Here is a 19189-nt window from a genome sequence, read left to right on the forward strand (position 1 = left end):
CATTAGAAACATAGGTTTAATTATGTCAATGCCAATAACTCAGACCTATATAGTCTCTCTCTCTCTCTCTCTCTCTCTCTCTCTCTCTCTCTCTCTCTCTCTCCCTAGGTACATTTGCTAGTCTTTCTCCTGAGCTCAAGACCCACATTTCCAACAGCACATCCCATAGACATTTATACAATGGGGGATTTGGACTGGAAGACCTCCAAAGTCCGTTCTAGATCTAAATCTAGGATCTTCTGATTTTAATTCAACCTACAGTACATGGCACTTATTCTCTTTCCCCCTAAACCTTGCAAACTCCTTCCCTATTTCTGTGGAGGGCAGCAGCATCATCTCAGTCACTCACATTCACAACCTTGGACATCCTCCTAGACTCTTCTCTCTCCCTCCTCCCCTTTCCTATATCCAATTGGTTGCCAAGTCTTGTGGGTACTATCTCCACTACATTTCTCACATCCACCCCCTTCTCTCAGGTCCCATAACCAAGCCCTCCTCATCTATTGCCTGGACCACTCCAATAGCTTTCTAATTGGTCTCCCTGCCTCCTGCCTCTCCCTTCTTAAGGCAGCAGCCCCAACCATCCCTGAAGCACTCACAGTTCTGACCCTGTCACTTTCCTGCTCAAGTGACTCAACATTTACCATCTGGCTTTAGCCTGGATCACCAGCCATCTCCCCCTTTACACGGTCTACATGCTAGTTGGGCTGGTCTGCTTGCTCTCCAAACTCAGCAGCTCATCTCCCATCTCTGTCTTTTGCACTGACTAGTGCTTCTTATAGTCCTGAACTTTCTTCAAGAATCAATTCCTCTCTCTCCAGCTCCAGAGAAAGAACTGATGGACTCGGAATGCAGATGGAAGCAGATGTTTTTTACATTATGATTTGGGGGATTTAGGTGTGTGTTTTCTTTTGCAACATGGCTAACATGGAAATGTTTTGCATGACTGCACATGTAGAATCTGTGTCAAATTGCTTGTCTTTCGAGGAGGGGCAAGGGAAGGGAGGGAGGGAAAAAATTAAAACTTTAAAAAATGAATGTCAAAAACTTTTGTTTACATGTAATTGGGAAAAATAAAATTAAATAAAGATTAAATGTAAAAAAAAAGAATCAACTCATGTGCCAGCCTCCTCTTACAGAAAGCCCTCCTTGATTCCTCATGGCTCCTAGTACTCTCTTTCTCCTCTAATTATGTTTCTATACTTCTCTGGTTACATTCTCACCCACTACCAGAACATAAGCTCCTGAAGAGCCAGCACTGGTTTGGTTTTGTCTCTGTCCCCCCAGTGCTGAGCACCAAGTTACAACTTAGAACAAGTGTTCATTGGCTTGGACTGGAATGACCTCTGAGGGCTCATGGGAAGGTTCTTACCTACCTGGCAAAGACCCATTCACATAGCCATTGATGGTGTGAAATTTAGAGTACAATTTTTTGGACTGGTACGCCTGAGCCTGTGTCTTGGGCCCATCTGGTTCTGAATGCCAACTTTTCCCTGGGGATAGAGAGGGTAGAAAAGAAGATGCTCAGTAGGTTTCCTTAGCCTCTTCTCCCAGAACCATCTTTTCTTCCAGCAAAACCAAACCTTGGGGACACAATTCAAAAGCAATGAGGAAAAAGGAAAGGGAACAAACCCTAGTCTATCCCCCAGCCCAGTCTGGAGTCTTTGCAGGACCTCTTGGGACATCAATCAGCAGACAGGCTCCCCCTTCCTGGAGCCCTCTGGGAGTTAGGAGGGACCATCCAATCCAGTCAGCTGTTTTTGAACAAGAATCCTCTCTGTGACATACACCAAAGTGGATATCTAGCCTTCATTTAAAGTTCTCCAATGAGGGCAAATCCTCCACCTCCCAAAGCAGTCCAGTGGTGGAGGCTCCAAGGAGTCAGATTTCAGGTCACATTTCAAACAATTAGAGCTGAACTAAAGTGGGATGGACTGTTTTGTGAAGTAGTGAGCTTCCTGTCATTGGAAATATTCAAGTATAAGCACCTGTCAGGGATGTTGTAGAGGGATCTGTGCTCAGGTACGAGGACCTTTTCAGCTCTGAGTCTATGGCTCTGTAGAGAGTGATGGGGAGTCAATAAGACGTGAGTGAAAGGAAAACCATCCCTGACTCTGCTCGGGACAGCCTGAAGTCTTTTTTGACCAAAGCAATCCATCTGATAATATGCCTGACCAGCAGCTCTGGGTGAATTCAAAGAGTCCCTTCTAAGTTTATCTGTTTAGTTTTTTGGTTTTGGGGGGGCAGGGCAATTGGGGTTAAGTGACTTGCCCAAGGTCACCCAGCTAGTACATGTGTCAAGTGTCTGAGGCCGCATTTGAATTCAGGTCCTCCTGACTCCAGGGCCGATGCTCTACTCACTGCACCACCTAGCTGCCCCAAAGTTTATCTGTTTAAAACCCACAAGGCATTGGACTATGGCCACAGGGTTGCACATGGAGGTGCTGTCTCCAGATTGGCCCAGCCACAGCTTGAAGAAGCCCAGATGACACACCCATCCTTCAATGGATCTGAGTCCTCACTAATGGACCAAGCTGTGCTTAAACACCATTTCATAGATTATCTCTCTGAGAAAAACAAACCCATTTTGACCGTCAACAGGATATTTCTAGCACTATAAGCCCTGGCCTAGTAACAAGAGCCTCTGGTGGGAAGGGTGGTATCAGCGGTTTGTGAGCACTCTACACCTACATGAGCAGAGACATGGGGTGGGGCATGGAGGGGTAAGGATTAAAAATAATATAGGGAAATGAAGGTAATGGAAAAACAAAAGGCAGCAGAACAAAATGAAATAAGGAGAACCTACATAGGACAGGATCAGGAAGCTTACACCAGAGAAGCAAAGAAGTCTCTGGGGCCAGTCCATTCACCTCCTACATAGGACAGGATCAGGAAGCCTACACTACAGAAGGAAAGAAGTCTTTGGGACGGGCCCATTTACCTCCTACAAAACTTGAGCTCGAACTTGGACCTGGTGGCACAGGTATTGATGATACTGAAGGTGGAAATAGAATGTTTGGTACCTGGAGCCTTCTGCTGGAGGAAGAGGCTGGGATTTGGGACTTCTTTGGAATTGGGAACTCTCAGTGAGGAGACTCCCCATATCAATAAGGATAGGCTGCTGATGGAGATTTCCCCCCTCAATTCCTCCCCACCTCTAAGCACCTTCTTAAGTCCCTTAAAATCAGTTCTTGCCTTTTTAACCATTTAATGACCCCACTCAATTTGAATTGTGTGCCATGTTTGTATTTTGGCCACAGCCCAAATTTGTTGTCTGTAACCTGCCCTCTCTCCTGAAAGAGGAGACCCAAGTGATTCAAAGAACGCCTCTCCATACCCCTGGTTTTGGGGCACAATGAAGTATTCTGAAGGAAATGGAAGTGGGGCTTTAATGGGGAAAGAGGGAATGTGAGTTGTGGAAGAGGAACCACCCTTGTCAGGAGGTCAGAGAGCAGAACAAGAAGAGCTGGACACTTGGAACTCAAAAACAGACAGGAGGCTCTTGCTAAGGAAGAGAAAGCTGGGTGTTCTGAAGGGGAAGCAGCTGCTACTGCTCCAAGGCCTGGCTGAGTACAAGTTTTGAAGCCATTGGGGAAGAGCTCATTTTGAGGCGAGGAAGAAGCAAAGTGTAGTGGAGGAGGGTCAGGGGTCACTGATTCCCAAGGCTGCAGAAGGAGCTATTTGTCAATCTGATAGAGGTGACAGAGAGGCCTGTTCTCTTCCTGGGACATCCAACAGAGAACCTCCCAAGACAAACCACGTGTCTGCTTCCCATTTGGGGTGATTCAAATGGGCACTGCTAAGACATACTCCCAAAGCCTTCCATTAAAGACCTTAGGGGTCCATACCATCCAAGGCAAGGGATACTGGAGAGAAAAAATGTATTTGAGAAGTGAACAGCTGGATAAGGAGGTGATGATGTTTGAGAGAGGGATTTAGACCTCTGGACCCCAGCCTAAAATATAGGGACAACAGATTTCTGGCTGACATAGCTTTTTTTAAAAAAAAATTTCTAGTTGTTCAAAAATCAAATGGGCTATCTGAAGAGAGAATCCTCAGTACAGCACTGGGGCCGTTCCAGCAGAAGGCAAATGCCCACCAGTTAGGGATGTCATAGAGAGGATTCTTGGTTAGGCCAGGGTTGGGCTTGATAGCTTGGAGGACCCTGACAGCTCAGGGATCCTGGGATCTGGATCTCTTCTGGCTCAGAATGGCTTTCTTGATGCTGCTCCCTAATGGATTCTCTGCCCCAGTAGGTACTTTGGGGTTTTTCCAATGACCAGTCTTGAACAACATTGTCTCAACAGTTGCTGAAGGGCTGTCTGCTCACCTTCATCAAAAACAGCAAAGAGCAGCACAAAGTCTTGCAAGTGCTGTGTCCCATCTCTTTTCAGACTTCCTAAAAGAGAAAAGTCTCCCATCAAAGGACAGTGAGGCTAGGAAGCCTCCTGCTGTCTTATTGGGGGTGGGGCTGAAGTGCCTACGTTGAAGATAATCATTCACTTCTTGCTATTTTACACATAACCCAGACATTGCAATTTGGCTGCAAATAATGAGTGCCATGGGCAGGCCAAGTCATGGACTTTTCTGGCAAGCACTAAGCCCAAGAAGGCAGCCATAGCCCAAATATAGGCATGGAATCATGGGCAGCACTAGGGGTACCAGAGTACATTCTCCAATAAGGGATTTTTCTCATTTGCAAAGGATGAGGAGGGAAAGTAAAGATGCCTACTTCTCCTGCTCGAGATCTCAGTCTGCTCCTGCTCATTCACATAGGAACAAACCCAGGGCATTCAGAGCATCGGAGATCAGACTGTGGCTCTGCCATTGAGGCTCGCGGTGACCCCGAGCAAGTTGCTTAATCTCTCTGGGCTTCATGGACTAGATGCCCCTTAAGGTCCCTTGAAATGTATGGTCCCTTCAGTAAAGTTATCTTCTTTGATCTTCTCTCTCTCCTTTCTCCCAGTCCTCCTTCAGCTCAAGACCCCCCTCTCCTCCCTTTCCTGTGGTTAATTCCCTTCATTCCTCCCTGCCCATTACCCTTCTGCACCATCCATTTTCCCCTCCTTCCAACTTACCTTCTTTACAGACCAGCAGAGCCCCAATCAAGCCTGTGTTCAGGTCCTTTACAGTATCAACGTGGGAGAGATAGGAGTAGGTAAGACATGGTGGGTCATGGTCCATAGGACTGTTCTCTTTTAGGACATGCCAGACATACGTGTAGCTGGCACCTGGGGCTACTTTATCATCTCGCTTCTCCATGTAATTGGTCTGGTCATTGTACCTGGCCCCTAAAGCCAGAAGAAGGGGAGTGGGCAGATTCAGGCCAAGCATAATCCAAAGTCTCTGATACTTGCTGAGCACAGTGAGTACATAACAGTGAATGGTATACTCTGTAATGTAGGGAAACTTTGCAGGTGGGGAAAGAAGCTGACGGTGATGAGCCAGAACCTATCCCTGGTTGTGAAAGCACCACCATGAGGGTTCAGACCAGACTAAGTGGGGATTGAGTTCTCATGTTTGATTTGCCATGTCTGAGCTTCCTTTTCGAGCTGTGGGTTAACCTTTCTCTACCATCAACTGACCCCAGAGCAAACAAAGCTCAGCACCCCATTAGGCCTCCCCTATCTGCCACCATGCCCTTCTCTCATCCCCAGGAGACTTCCAGATGGACAGCTCCTTCTGTCCTCTCTCCCCCTCACCTCCTTCCCTTCTCTTCTCCCTTTGCTGCCACATATCAATCCTTCTCTCCTCCTTCTGCTACATATCATTTCCTTCTCTTTTCCGTTTCTTAAACTGGAACTCTTTCTCAACTCCCTCTTTTGATCTCATCCCCTCATGTCCTCAGGCTGCTGCTCATCACCCACTTTACCTGTCCCTCTCCTGTAGTTCAAACCCTTCCCTCCTCAGTCACCTGCATCTCTGGCCCACCTCTCTTCCATCACCCACACCCCTGGCCCACCTCTCCTCTGTCACCCACACCTCTGGCCCTTCCCTCCTCAGTCACCTGCATCTCTGGCTCTTCCCTTCTTCCTCTCCTGCAGATCAGCCTTTTCCCTCCTCTCTCCTGCACCTTGACCCCCACCCTCCAACTATGTTTCAGCCAGTTCACTTTGCCCTTTTCCTAAACCCTGGCTAACCTCCTCTTTCTTCTCCTCCGAGCCATCCTTTCATGATGTCTGACTCTCCCTGCACATCGCCTTGCCTCTTCCCTCTCCTGCGGCTCAGCCCTTTCTCTCCTCCCTCACATGCACCTGAGCCTTTTCTCCCTCTCCTTTCTCCCAGCCCTCCTTCAGCTCAAGACCCCCCCTCTCCTCCCTTTCCTGTGGCTAATTCCCTTCTTTTCTTCCTCTTTGCTGCTCAGCTCCCTCCCTCTGGGCTTAGCTCCTCTCACTCCTGCATACTGCCCCTTCTCTCCACTTTCTGTTCCATCCTGGCTGTCTCACCAACAAGCCTCTCCATCTCTCAGCTCCAGGAATGTCCCCCATGCCTGGAATGCTCTCCCTCCTCCACTCTGCCTGCTGACTTCCCTGGCTTCCTTGAAGTTCCACCTAATATACCCCTTTTTACTGGAAGCCTCTCCTATTCTGTCCTCCCTCGCCTGCCACCCGCCCCTTCTCTTCTCTCCTCACATCTTCTTTCTGGTAAACTTCAGGTCTGGGTGATCTCTGCCATCCTTCCTTCATCCTCATACCTCTAGCCCATCTGATTCTTTTCATTCATTTACTTAACTGTGCCCAATTTCCATGATAGGAAAAACAGTTACAAGTTCTTCCCCTCAATGACTTTGCATTCTGTTTAGAGGGCATGGTGGGAAAATAGAACTTGACGTCCATTGATAAGCATAATTAAGAGGAGGGGATAATTGGGGCAAAGTCTTGAGATAGACATTCTTGGAATCAGGAAGATGTGAGTTCAAATTCTGCTTCAAGTAACTTAACCTCTGCTTGCCTCGGTTTCCTCCTCTGCAAAATGAAGGTGATAATAATAGCACCCACATGGTCGTTGTGTGGATCAAATTAGTTAATACATGTAAAGCATTTAGTAAGCCTTCACACCCATATTGATGTTAGGTGACAAGCAGCTCTAGGAAATCTGAATCCTTTCACCCTCACTCTGACACCTCCTTGCTCTGTAGCTTTGTGGAAATCACTTTCCCTCCCACAGCTCCAGTTTCCACATATGTAAAGTAAGCGATTGGTCCTGAATGACTTCTCCGGTTCCTTCCAGGTGTAGAGCTATGATACAATGGTCAGGGAAGGCTTCATCAAGGAGGTAGTTGAACATTGTAGGATAAAACCTTGGAGCAACATACATGGGGAGAGAAGGGAGCCTCAGGCCTGAAGAAGGTGGGCGGAAGGGTGCAAGGGAGGGGTGGGGAGGCTGGACTGGAGAAATGCACAGCAGGGAGAAATGAAATGTAAGAGAGCAGCTAAGAGAACAGCTAGTTGTCCAATTGGGCTGGAACATGGAGCACATGAGGTGAGTGAGGTGAAATAAGTCTGAAATGCCATGCTAAAAAGTCTGTCTTATTTTAGAGGTAATAGGGAGCAGCCAAAGGTCCTTGAGCTAGGGGGGGCAGGGTATCACGTTATTAGACCTGAGCCTTAGATTATTTCAGCAGCTGTGTAGATTATGGATTAAAGAAGGGAAAGAATGAAAGGAAGCTAGTGCAATCATCCAGGAGAAGACCAAATTAAGATGAGGACCTAGGGATGGAGAGAAAGGGAAACAGGAATATTATAAAGGTAGAATAAACAAAACTATAGCAACTGATTGGATATGTAAGGTGGATGAAGGAAGAAGGAGAGTGAGGCATCCAGGATGACTTTAAGATTGCAAACTTGGGTGACTGAAAGGATGGGATTATCTTCATCAGAAATCAATAGGCTAATTAGTGAGAAGCAGATTCAGCGGGGTGTGAGAACACTAATCTCTACTTTGGATGTGTTGAGTATGAGATACTCAACAAATATGTGGAAAGATTAGTGCTGGATATATAATTTGGGAAATCATCTGAATAGAGATGATAATTGAACCCATGGGAGTTGATAAGGAGGGAAAGAGAGAGAATGGAAGGGAAAAGAAGGGAAGAAGAAAGAGAAGAAGAGAGAAGAGGAGAGGAGAGAAGAGAAGAGGACAGGAGAGGAGAGGAGAGGAAGGAAGAGGAGAGGAGGGGAGAGAAGAGAAGACAAGAGAAGAGAAGAGAAGAGAAGAGAAGAGAAGAGAAGAGAAGAGAAGAGAAGGGAAGAGAAGAGGAGAGAAGAGGGGAGAAGAGGGGAGAAGAGAGGAGAAGAGAGGAGAGGAGAGAGGATGAGGGAGAGGAGAGAAAGGAAGAGGGGCTTAGGAGAGAGGCTTGGAGGACAAGCATTGTTAGGGCATGGATATGGCATCCAGCCAGGTAGGAGAAAACTCAGGAGAGAATAGTCTCGTGGAAGCTGAGGGACAAGAAAATATCCAGAGAAGCAGTGGAGATTTTGAAGAAGATGAGGACAGAGAAAAGGCTGGGGGACTGAGCAGCTTGTTAGGATACCACTGATGGCCTTGAAGAGAGTAGTATCAGTTGGTGGCTCTGTACAGGCAGCATAGTCAGAAGCCAGAATTTATGGGGCTGAGAAGTAAGGGTGAAGATCTCTCAGAGTCAGGCAATGAAATAAGGAAAGATATAGAATTCAAAGGGATGACTGAGCCAAGCATGGGTTTGTTTGTTTGTTTAGGAAAGAGAAATACTGAGAATCTGTGTAGGAATTGATGGGAGAAGTTGTAAGAGAAGGAGAAGCTGAAGATGACAAAGAAAAGCATCAATGGGGCAAGCTCCCAGAGGAGGTAAGAGGGCACAAGTGGAGCCTGGAATAAATGAAAAAGATGAGTGAAGATGTATTGGGATTTAGAGATAGAGAAGGAAGGCTGAGGGAACTCACAGTAGAGGTGGGGTCCTCTACTGAGGTTCGAGGTCAGGAGACATTGGACACTTGAGAAGGGAAGAGAAAGCTTGGGGTCCTGATTAATCAGGGAAGAAGGAAAGTCTGGCAAGATGGCAGAGTAAAGTCAGGGATTTGCCTGAGCTATCCAAGAAACCCCTCAAAATACCTTTAAATAATGGCTCTAAACAAATTCTAGAGTGTCAGAACCCACAAAAAGATGGAGTGAAACAAATTCTCAGCCCAAGACAACTTAGAAGGTCAGCAGGAAAGGTCTGTTGCACCAGAGTGAAAGAGAAGCACAGGCCAGTGCAGGCCACACCAGCATAGACCAGGCCCCAGCAAACCTGGAACAGGCCTTGGGGTGACTGAATCAGTGGCACCAGTGGCCATTTCCAGACTTCTCAGCCCATATATGGTAAGGGGATTGGATGATGGGTCAAAAGGAGATTTACAGGGGTCCCTTTGCTGGCACTAGGGGCAGGACTCTGTTGCATTGCCTATACTTGGATCTGGATCCCAGTCCTGCATCCTAGTCCCAGTGGGAGGAGGAGCACTAGCACAGCAGAGCTTGTGTCCTCAGGGGAACAGGGACCTTGTCACGGGCTTCCGAAGCCTCGTGACTACGCTCGGGGTTCCCCCCAAGCCCCAGGCCTCTGCCTAAGCAAAGGGCCTGATCTCGCGGACAATGAACGGGGCGGGAGCCGAACAAGATGGTGAATGACTCCGTTTATTATTTCAGCAAGCAGCACATTTATACCTTTAGTGACGTAGGTACATTCTTTGGTTACGTGGATGAAAGACAGGTAAAGCTAATCCACCTGGGTCCTAGGACCACCCTGACTCCGCCTACTCTCCTCCCACACTACCCAAAGCTCCCTGCGGGCAGGCAGTCCAGGCAAAGACCGGAAACTCCACGTGGTCCAAGTTCCACATGCTCTGCCAGAGAGCCGGAAGTTCCACGTGGTCAGGCAGGTCCGACCTGGAATTGCCAGGGAGGCAACAAAGGCGAGACCCTTCCTCCTGGCTCCACCCACATCCCAAAGCCCTGAGTTTATCTCAGCAGGCCCCTGGGCCTGGAGGTCCGAGGAGGACAGGGCTTGGCTCTAACTCTGCCCGTAACAGGACCCTAGTCACAGTTCCAGGGTTGAAAAGAGTGCTTTTGTTTGCTCACAAACCGGTGCACAATACACAAGAGTAGTAAACACATCTCTCTCTAGATCATACCGCCTTGGAAGAGCCAAAAACTTACAGGTCCCCAGAATCATCTCTGAAAATAGCTGCACAAAAAACCTGAAGCCTGGGACAATGCCCCCTCCACTTGGGAAGCAGAGCCCCACTTTATCATAGAGTTAGAAGTCAAGAAATAGGCTGGAAAATGAGCAAACAACAGAAAGAAATTCTGACCAAAGAAAGTTATTATGATGACAAGGAAGATCAAAACACACACTCAAAAGAAGATAACAAAGTCAATGCTCCTACATCCAAAGCCTCCAAGAAAAATATGAATTGGTCTCAGGCCATAGAAGAGATCAAAAAGGACTTTTAAAATCAACTAAGAGAGGTAGAGGAAAAATTGGGAAGAGATGAGAGTGATGCAAGAAAATCATGAGAAAAGAGTCAACCACTTGGTAAAGGAGGTACGCACAAAAATACTGAAGAAAATTTACACCTTAAAAAACAGAATAGGCCAAATGGTAAAAAAAAGGCACAAAAATTCACTGAAGAGAAGAACTCCTTAAAAAGTAGAATTGGCCAAATGGAAAAGCAGGTACATAAGCTCGCTAAAGAAAATTAATTTCTTAAAAGTTAAAATTGGACAAGTGGAAGCTAATGACTTTATGAGACATCAAGAAACAACCAAACAAAATCAAAAGAATGAAAAAATAGAAGAAAATATGAAATATTTCATTGGAAAAATAACTGACTTGCAAAATAGATCCAGGAGAGATAATTTAAGAATTATTGGACTACCTGAAAATCATGATAAAAAAAGAGCCTTGACATCATCTTTCAAGAAATTATCAAGGAAAACTACCCTGATATTCTAGAACCAGAGGGTAAAATAGAAATTGAAAGAATCTACCAATCATCTCCTGAAAGAGATCCCAAAATGAAAACTCTCAGGAATATCATAGACAAATTCCAGACCTCACAGATTGAGGAGAAAATATTGCAAGCAGCCAAAAAGAAACAATTCAGATATCATGGAACCACAGTCAGGATAACACAAGATTCAGCAGCTTCTACATTAAAGGATCAGAGGGCTTAGAATATGATATTCCAGAGAGCAAAGGAGTTAGGTTAACAACCAAGAATCACCTACCCAGCAAAACTGAGTAAAATCCTTCAGGGGAAAAAATGGATAGTCAGTCAAATAGAGGACCTTCAAAGCATTCTTGATGAAAAGACCAGAGCTGAATAGAAAATTTGACTTTCAAATACAAGATCTAAAAGAAGCATAAAAAGGTAAACAGGAAAGAGAAATCATAAGGGATTCCCTACATAGGAAAATGATATTTACAATTCCTAAAAACTTTCTCATTATTAGGGCAGTTAGAAGGATTATGCATAGACAGAAAGCAAAGGTGTGAGTTGAATGTAACGGTTATCTAAATGTCTGACTATCTAAAACAATAAAATTAAGGGATGAGAAAGAAGAATGCACTGGTAGAAGGGGAAAGGGAGAGGTAGAATGGGATACATTTTCTGATATAAAAGAAGCCTGAAAGAGTTTTTACAGTGGAAGGGGAAATGGGGAAGGTGGGGAGGGGAACCTTACTCTCATTGGAATTGGCTCGAAGAGGGAATAATATACACACTCAGTTGGGTATAGAACTCTATCTCACCCTACAGGAAAGTAGGAATGTAAGGGGATGAAAGAATGGGGGGAGGGGAAAGCTGATAGAAGAGAGGACAATGCTCCATTATCAATCAGTAGCCCTGCAATGTCTTCCCCACCCCACCTAGTCAGAGCCCACAGCTGCCAGGACCAAGAAGCCTGCCTACTTCACTTACCCTCTGAGGCCTTCCAGTAGGATATACCAATAGCATGAAGGCTGACTGGATGGGAAGCCATGTTCTTCAGTGTAATAACCACAGTGTCATAGACTTCTGCCCGAATGGTGGGACCCAGGAGACCTGAAAGAGAGAGATAACAACTCCCATCCCACCCCTCATGGAGTTGTTATTTAAAAAAGGGGGATGACCCCAGGAGCAGTGAGGAATTCTAAAGACCAAGTGAAAAAGACATTTTCCAAAGAAAGCTCTGAAATGAAGGCCAAATGCACAGGAAGTTGAGATGCTGGGCCTCCATATATTGGAAGACTAGCCTGGCATATTGGCTAGTTGTGCTACAACCTTTGTCTTGACTTGGGATGGTGAATGTAATGGGAATTTTAAATTTTTTATTTTCTTTTATTCTCCCTGCAACTTTTGGTTATTATTAACCTCACCTGACCAAAACCTGTCCTGTGAGATGTGAAAATTTACTTAGAGCCTTAAACATTCCTTAGCTAAGAAGCCAGAGGAAGAATCTCAACTGTCCCTGACTCCTTGGTGACATGTAAATCATCTTTCTCAATTCACTTATTTATTTTTAGCAGTATTTTTTACAAATACATGTAAAGGCAATTTTTAACATTCTTTTTTTAATAAAATTTTGAGTTTCAAATTTTCTCCTTCTCTCACTTTCCTCTCACCTCTCTAAGATGATAAGCAAGTTGATATAAGTTATATATATGCCATCATGTAAAACCTATTTCTATATGAGTCATGTGACTAAAGAAATTGCAAAAAAAATTAGTTTGCAAAAGGAAAAAAACATAAAAAAAGTGAAAATAATATACTTCGATTTCAATCAGCTTATTTGTGAATCCTTTAAGTGTAGCTTAATCTGTAACCTGACTTAGTTTACCTACAGTGTGTTTGACAAGGTTTGTTTCTTTACGGGTTGTTTAAATTTGTTCAATTTTCATGACATTTAAGGAAGTATGGGATTATGGATCTATGTTCTGTTTAACTTTTGTGGTCTAAGAGGAATGTACAAAATTACAATATGTCAGAGAATTCTTTCTCTGTCCCTCTGACATAATTTTGCATCTAAGAAGGCTTGTCAGAATCATCCTGGGGTTCTGTTTTTCTCAGAAGTCTGAGCCTGGGTTTTTACCTCTATAATTTCTGCACTGTGGCAGCTGAGCTTAGAGAGGAGCAATTTTGGCCATGATGTGGCCACCTACACAGGAAGGCTGCTGAGCCTTCCCTGGGACTCCCTTCAGAGCTAAAGGTGGGCCTTGATGCCAAAGCTGCTTTGTCACCCTTTCTGTCATGATACATAGATTTTGTTTGGCCACTGGAAAGGGGGAAAGGTCTAAGAAGTAAAGCTCCCCATGTGCTGGCTACAGGGTTACATCTCCCTGTGTCTCAGCCAATGTCTCTAGAAGAAGACAAGCTACAAGTTCATGAATTACGTTGGGTTCTCTCTAGGCTAATTATCTGTTGACCCCCTCCTCCCCCCCCCCACAAGCCACTGGCCTTTATCAAAGGTGTTAGGCCATGCAGCCACATACATATCTGGGCATGAATGCAGAGTCTGACCAAGTGCACCCTGGACCTGTGGCATGGCTAGCTGCAGTATAACACAGGCAAGGTTGAAATGTTTGCTTTTGCCCTGCTTCTCTACATACATATCCTTTAAAGTTTGGGGAAACCATAATATAAAGGAGCAGGGCAAGCCCTATGCATTCATTCCCAGCTAATTCCTTTAGCCACTTCTAGAAGGGTACCTAGGAAAGAACAACACGGAACAAACACAAGGTCACTCGGGCCAATTCCAGTCTCATTAGGTAGTTGAAACACTAGGAAAATATGCCTGGGGCTCAACTCAAGTGAACAAATGTTTATTAAACTCCTACTGTGTGCAAGGCAGACCTTGTACTCAAGGCCATGGGGCTCCACAGGCAAAGCAGCTATTGTAATGTCGGGCTGGCACCTACCCAGCACAAGGGAGATGAGATAGCAGGTGCTCTTTTCTTTGTGCCACTCAAACTACCTCTGGCATACCGGGTCCAGTTCTGGAAGCTGCCATGTAAATGACACCACTGAAAAGATGGCATTCATCCAGAGGAGGGCCACCTGGCTAGTGAATGGGCTAAAATCTATATCATGCAAAAGACTAGTTGCAACATATGGGGCCTTTGGGAGGTAGCAATCTCTCATAGCCACCTCTAAGTCCAGGATGAATTCAAAGACGTTTAGGACCTTAGGAAGTCAAAGGAGACCACATTCTGACTAGGACTAACAACAGCCATAGAAGTGGCTAGGAAGGAAACTAGACCAAGGAAAGGTTGGCCTCCAGCCCAACCACTGACACGCATACTGGCTCTTGGGCTCTGGGACTCTAGATGGTCACTTGTTTCACTTGTCACTATCTCAGCCAACTCTCTAAACCTGAATTTGCAGAGAAGGTGCTGGGCTACCCTAGTAGAGGGAGTCCCTCACCTGAGAGTTTGTTCTCTTGGCCGATAAAGCCACAGGTCAACTTCCTGTCCTATTTCACCCATTCCACTCTAAGGCTTGCTCATGGCAAACTCTGGCAGGTCCTAGTGATTAAGGGATATATCGGAAAGAGTTCTGAATTTAGTCAAAGACTTTGAACCCAACTCTTGCTCCCTATGTGTCCTTAAGCACATCTTTTCCCTTTTCTGGTCCTGTTATCTGTAAAATAAGGGGTTAGACTAGCTGCTAAGTTTCCATAGAGCCTCTGGATAGGCTTGGCACCCTGGCCCAGCCATAGAGTGTGTCTGCTTTCCAAGGACCAATCTCGCTAAGCTGAGAGAGGCTTATCGACTTGATCAAAGGATCAAGTTTTTAGCCACATTGGCTCATGATGGCTGTCTCTTAAGGCAGGGAAAAGGTTAAGCTCTATAGCAGTGAAGGGATGAAGGGAGAAGCCACACAAGTGGAAGTCCCAGATCTTTGAAAGGACCGAAGCACTGAAGTATTCTTGTCATTACCCATCCACGGTGCTCTGGGCTTGGCTTGGAGAAAGCGGCTATCTGTGTATTCTGCAAACACGGCCTTTTTATACAGAGTGGAGCCATCAGATGCAAATGACTTTGGGACTCTTGGAGGAAATCTATACAAAGAAAGAAAAAGGTAGATTCAGTTTTGAAAGGCATTCTCTTTGTACCCCCAAACCACCAAAATCTTATGAGCCCACCAACTCCCTGGAACCATCCCATAATATAAGAAAATAACTCTACACAAGCATGCTTTCTTTCCCTGAGGGGAATTCATAGAATAAGAGTTTAGCAGCAGCAATCAGGGATGGGGAAGAGGAAGAGAAGAGAATGCATATTTACAAAGTGCCAGGCACTGTGCTAAGAGCTTTACAAATATGATCTCATTTGATCTACACAACAACCCTGTGGGGTAAATGCTATTATCATCCCCATTATACAATTGAGGAAACCGAGGCAAAGGTTCAGCGACTTGCCCAGGGTTATACAGCTAATGTCTACATCCAGATTTGAACTCAGGTCTTCCTGACTCCAGGTCCAGTGCTCTATCCACTGCACTACCTAGCTGCCTCTGGGTAAAAAGATACTCAGAATCAAACCTGCCCATGAAGAAATGACTTCCCTATCAGCCTGTGAACCCTCTGGTCTACAATCAGAGGTTCCCAAACTTATTTGGCCTCCTGCCCCCTTTTAAAAAAATTACTCAGCATCACCCTGGAGTTAGATTAGGTTAACCCTTATTTCTTATTTCATTAATAATTTTCATTATTTCATTAGGTTAACCCTTATTTCATTGACTATGCCCCCCAATTGCACCCGAGGCTACTACTCCCCACCCGTCTTTCCAGCAACACCCAGGGGGCATTATCGCCCACTTTGGGAACCTATGGACTCTATATGATCCCTATAGTGAAAAGTTTCCCTTCTGTATAGTAATACTCCATTCCATAGACACCAAGGAGCCAATAGCTAGGGCAGGGGTTCTTCTTCATGTTTTCTGGGTTGTAGACCCCCTTCTGTTTGGAAGTCTGGGGAAGGAAGGCTACGAATTTCTTTTCAGAATCATGATTTTAAAGGCATAAAATGAAATACAAAAGATTACAAAAGAAACCAATTCTACTGAAACCAAAATGTGATTCTTTTCTCATCCAAGTACATGGACCTTTGAAATCTATCCATGGATTCCAGATTAAGAATCTCTCTGAGTCTATAGCCTTTAAGAGCAGCTCAGTCAAAAAGGGGGGCAGGCATAGCTAGCTGTTCTATCCTAGAACCACCCAACTATGGCAATAGTCCAAGTAGAGGTGATGAGAGCCTGATGAAAGTTGAGAAGGGAAGGGATGCAAGAGGTCTGATGGCTTCGTAACTGATTAGAGGAATGAAGATGGAAGAAGACAGAGGGGAGAAAGGGAAGAGTTAAGAATGACTCAAAGTTCTTGAACTGGGATGATTAGAAGGATGGTAGAACCCCCAATAGAAACAGCAATATGTGAAGGAAGTTAGGATATAAGCAAGAAGACAGTGAATACAGTTTTTAACATGTGAAGATTGAGATGCCAATAAGATATTCAGGTGGACATATCTAGCGAGAATTGGTTGAATGATCATCCACAAAGGCAGTCAGTCATTACTGAGCTGGTGTCAGCTTGGAGGGGATCTAGCCTTCCTTAGTTCTATGTTGTAAATATTTGTTATTAATGGTTTATGTTATCAATGTTATGTTCCCATGTTATCAATGAAAGTATCAATGGCATGCAGAAATGCCAAGCTCCTTGGAAGGAAAGCTATGGCAAATCTGGACAACATATGAAAAAGCAGAGACCTCACCTTGCTGACAAAGGTCTGCAGAATCAAAGCTATTGCTAGTAGCAATGTGTGGCTGTGAGAGCTGGACTAAGGAAAGCTCAGCACTGCAGAATTGCCACTTTCAAATCATGGTGCTGGAGAAGACTTTTGAGACATCAAGGAGATCAAATCTGTCAATACTTAAAGAAATTAATTCTGGCTATTCACTAAAAGGTCAAATTCTGAAGCTGAAGCTTAAATACTTTGGTTGCATAAGAGAAGAGAGGATTCATTGGAAAGGGGTTTGATGTTGGAAAAGATTGAAGGCAAAAGGAAAAGGAGACAGCAGAGGATGAGATGGATAGTGTCATGGAAGCAGGGTACATGAGCTTGGACAGACTTCCAGAGATAGTGGAGGATAAAAACCCCTGGCATGCTGTGGTCCTTGGGGTCACAGAGAGTCAGATGCAACTGAAAGAATGAACAACAATGACTTCAAATCCCTCTTCTGACACTAGCTGTGTGTTCGAGGTGAGTCATTTAAACCACTGGGAAGCTGAGGCACTTCTCCAGCGATCTAGGGAGTTAGAGGCACAGGTTATGAGCTAGAGGGCATCCCTAGGGGGTCTGCCACTTCCAATGCCATGGGGCCTTGATATATTGGCAGAAAAGGAAAGTGGCTAACATTTTCAGGGCCCTCCAGGGCTGGCTACACACATGGGTATTTCTGCTCCTACCAACTCAGGCTACCAACTTGCTCGGCTGTGACACTCCATCTCCTGACTCCATGCTTTTTCTATGGCCATCCCCCATGCTTGGAATGCTCTCCCTCCTCATCTCCACCACCTGGCTTCCCTCAAAACTCAACTTAAATTCTACTGGCCAAAATGGTGTAGAAGCAGGAAGCAGTACAGCAAGTTCCTCTCCGTACAACTCCTCTAAATAGATCTAGAAAATGCACCAGACCAAAGCCTGATGGGAAATCTAAGAAAAAACAAATCACAGTAGGTCATATTTCCAGTCCAACTCAGCATGGAGAGATAGAGAAGTCAATGGATACTGGACATGAGGTCTGGCCAGCAAGGAGCATGCAGAAGATTCAACCAGGACTTCCAAGCACTCCTGATGAAAAAATGCTCTGTGGAGCATTAACAGTAATGTGGGTGTTTCAACAATCCGGCTAGCAGCTGTTGTGGGGGTGAAAGACCAACACAACCCCAACAACAAGAATGCTACCAGCATGCTGCAAAAGCACAGGTTCTTTTGATCTGCTTAACTAAGGAAAGCTACATGAAGGGGTTGACAAGCTTACTTTAATTCAGCATACAAATATCATTCACTTAGTTCAGGGGAAAAAGGCAACACCCTGAACTTTGGAACAAATACAAACAAATTACAAACATCAACAGACAGACCTTGTCCAATTCAAATCCCAATACATAGTTACCAGAGTTTAACAAAGTCTCAGCATCCACGTTTACAAGCTGAAGGGCTCCTTAGCTACAGCTGCCTGGAGTCTCTGCATCAGCACCATCACGAGTGAGAGCCCTGCGCAAATGGCTCTGTCCTCTCTTCTTATAGGGCTTCAGACATCATCAAACGTCATCTGAATGACCAGAACTTAGGCTGCTATGATTGGCTCTTGAGTGAGCCCCTCCCCTTAGGACCCTGGGAGGTTCACATCCACATAGGTTAGGTTAACACCTAATAGGGGTTAGAGCCTGGGGCTTAGCACTTGGTAAGACTCAAGATGGGCATGGCTCTGGAGTTAGCACCTCCCCTTAGCCAGCCCCACCTTGGGCCCCACCACAGTCACCAATCCACACTCACATAGGTTCCACACCTAATAGGGGTTTGGGCCTGGGGCTTAGCACCTAGTAAGGCTCAATGAAATACACTGAATTACTGAAAGGAAACAAAGGCCAACTAAGTACTAAGAGCCCATTTTGCTTACCAACACAGTGGGTCAGTCAAGTTGATGGAGAACTACCTCCAGTTGGGTCTGTGGGTTACAACCATCCTAAGGTCAGCATCTCCTCTAGGCTGGCTCTTTTCCTTATCTCTCTTATCTCTCTTCTTTAGAATTTCCTTATCTCCAGGAAATGCCAGATGGACAATCCATCATTTTACAGAGAAGGAAATTGAACCCTAAAGAATGTAAAGGACTTGCTCAAGGTCATATAGACACATAGTGGCAGGACCAGGATTTGAACCCAAGTCCTTTGACTTCAAATCCAATTCTCTTTGCACTGCACTACTCTCCCTCTTAAGGATCAGCCTTTATCCCCACACTTCTCTTTCCATATTGTTCTTCTGACTGTGCTCTGGGTTGGCATCCTTGGCTGTTAGCCCATTACTTCCAAACTCAGATCCTATTTTCCTACTGAACCCACTAGACCTGAGATTTCAGAGATTTCTGGCCTTGATTTTTTGGATCATATTTTCCTTGTTCAACCACTATTA

At 45.2% G+C, this 19189-nt stretch overlaps 1 protein-coding gene across 2 annotated transcripts in view; it reads right to left on the reverse strand.

The window, feature by feature from the left end:
- F8 (coagulation factor VIII) overlaps positions 1-19189 on the reverse strand; it is a 141721-nt gene that overhangs the window by 101081 nt on the left and 21451 nt on the right. For both annotated transcript variants that reach the window (XM_036740535.1, XM_036740534.1), the window contains exons 2-6: positions 14936-15057; positions 11940-12062; positions 5079-5291; positions 4331-4399; positions 1377-1493 (exon numbers count right to left, since the gene is read on the reverse strand). In XM_036740535.1, coding sequence (XP_036596430.1) covers positions 1377-1493; positions 4331-4399; positions 5079-5291; positions 11940-12062; positions 14936-15057 — 644 coding nt within the window. The remainder of the gene's footprint in view (positions 1-1376; positions 1494-4330; positions 4400-5078; positions 5292-11939; positions 12063-14935; positions 15058-19189) is intronic.

Source organism: Trichosurus vulpecula, assembly GCF_011100635.1.
Source record: "Trichosurus vulpecula isolate mTriVul1 chromosome X unlocalized genomic scaffold, mTriVul1.pri SUPER_X_unloc_2, whole genome shotgun sequence".
In the NCBI taxonomy this organism is placed as follows: Eukaryota; Metazoa; Chordata; class Mammalia; order Diprotodontia; family Phalangeridae; genus Trichosurus; species Trichosurus vulpecula.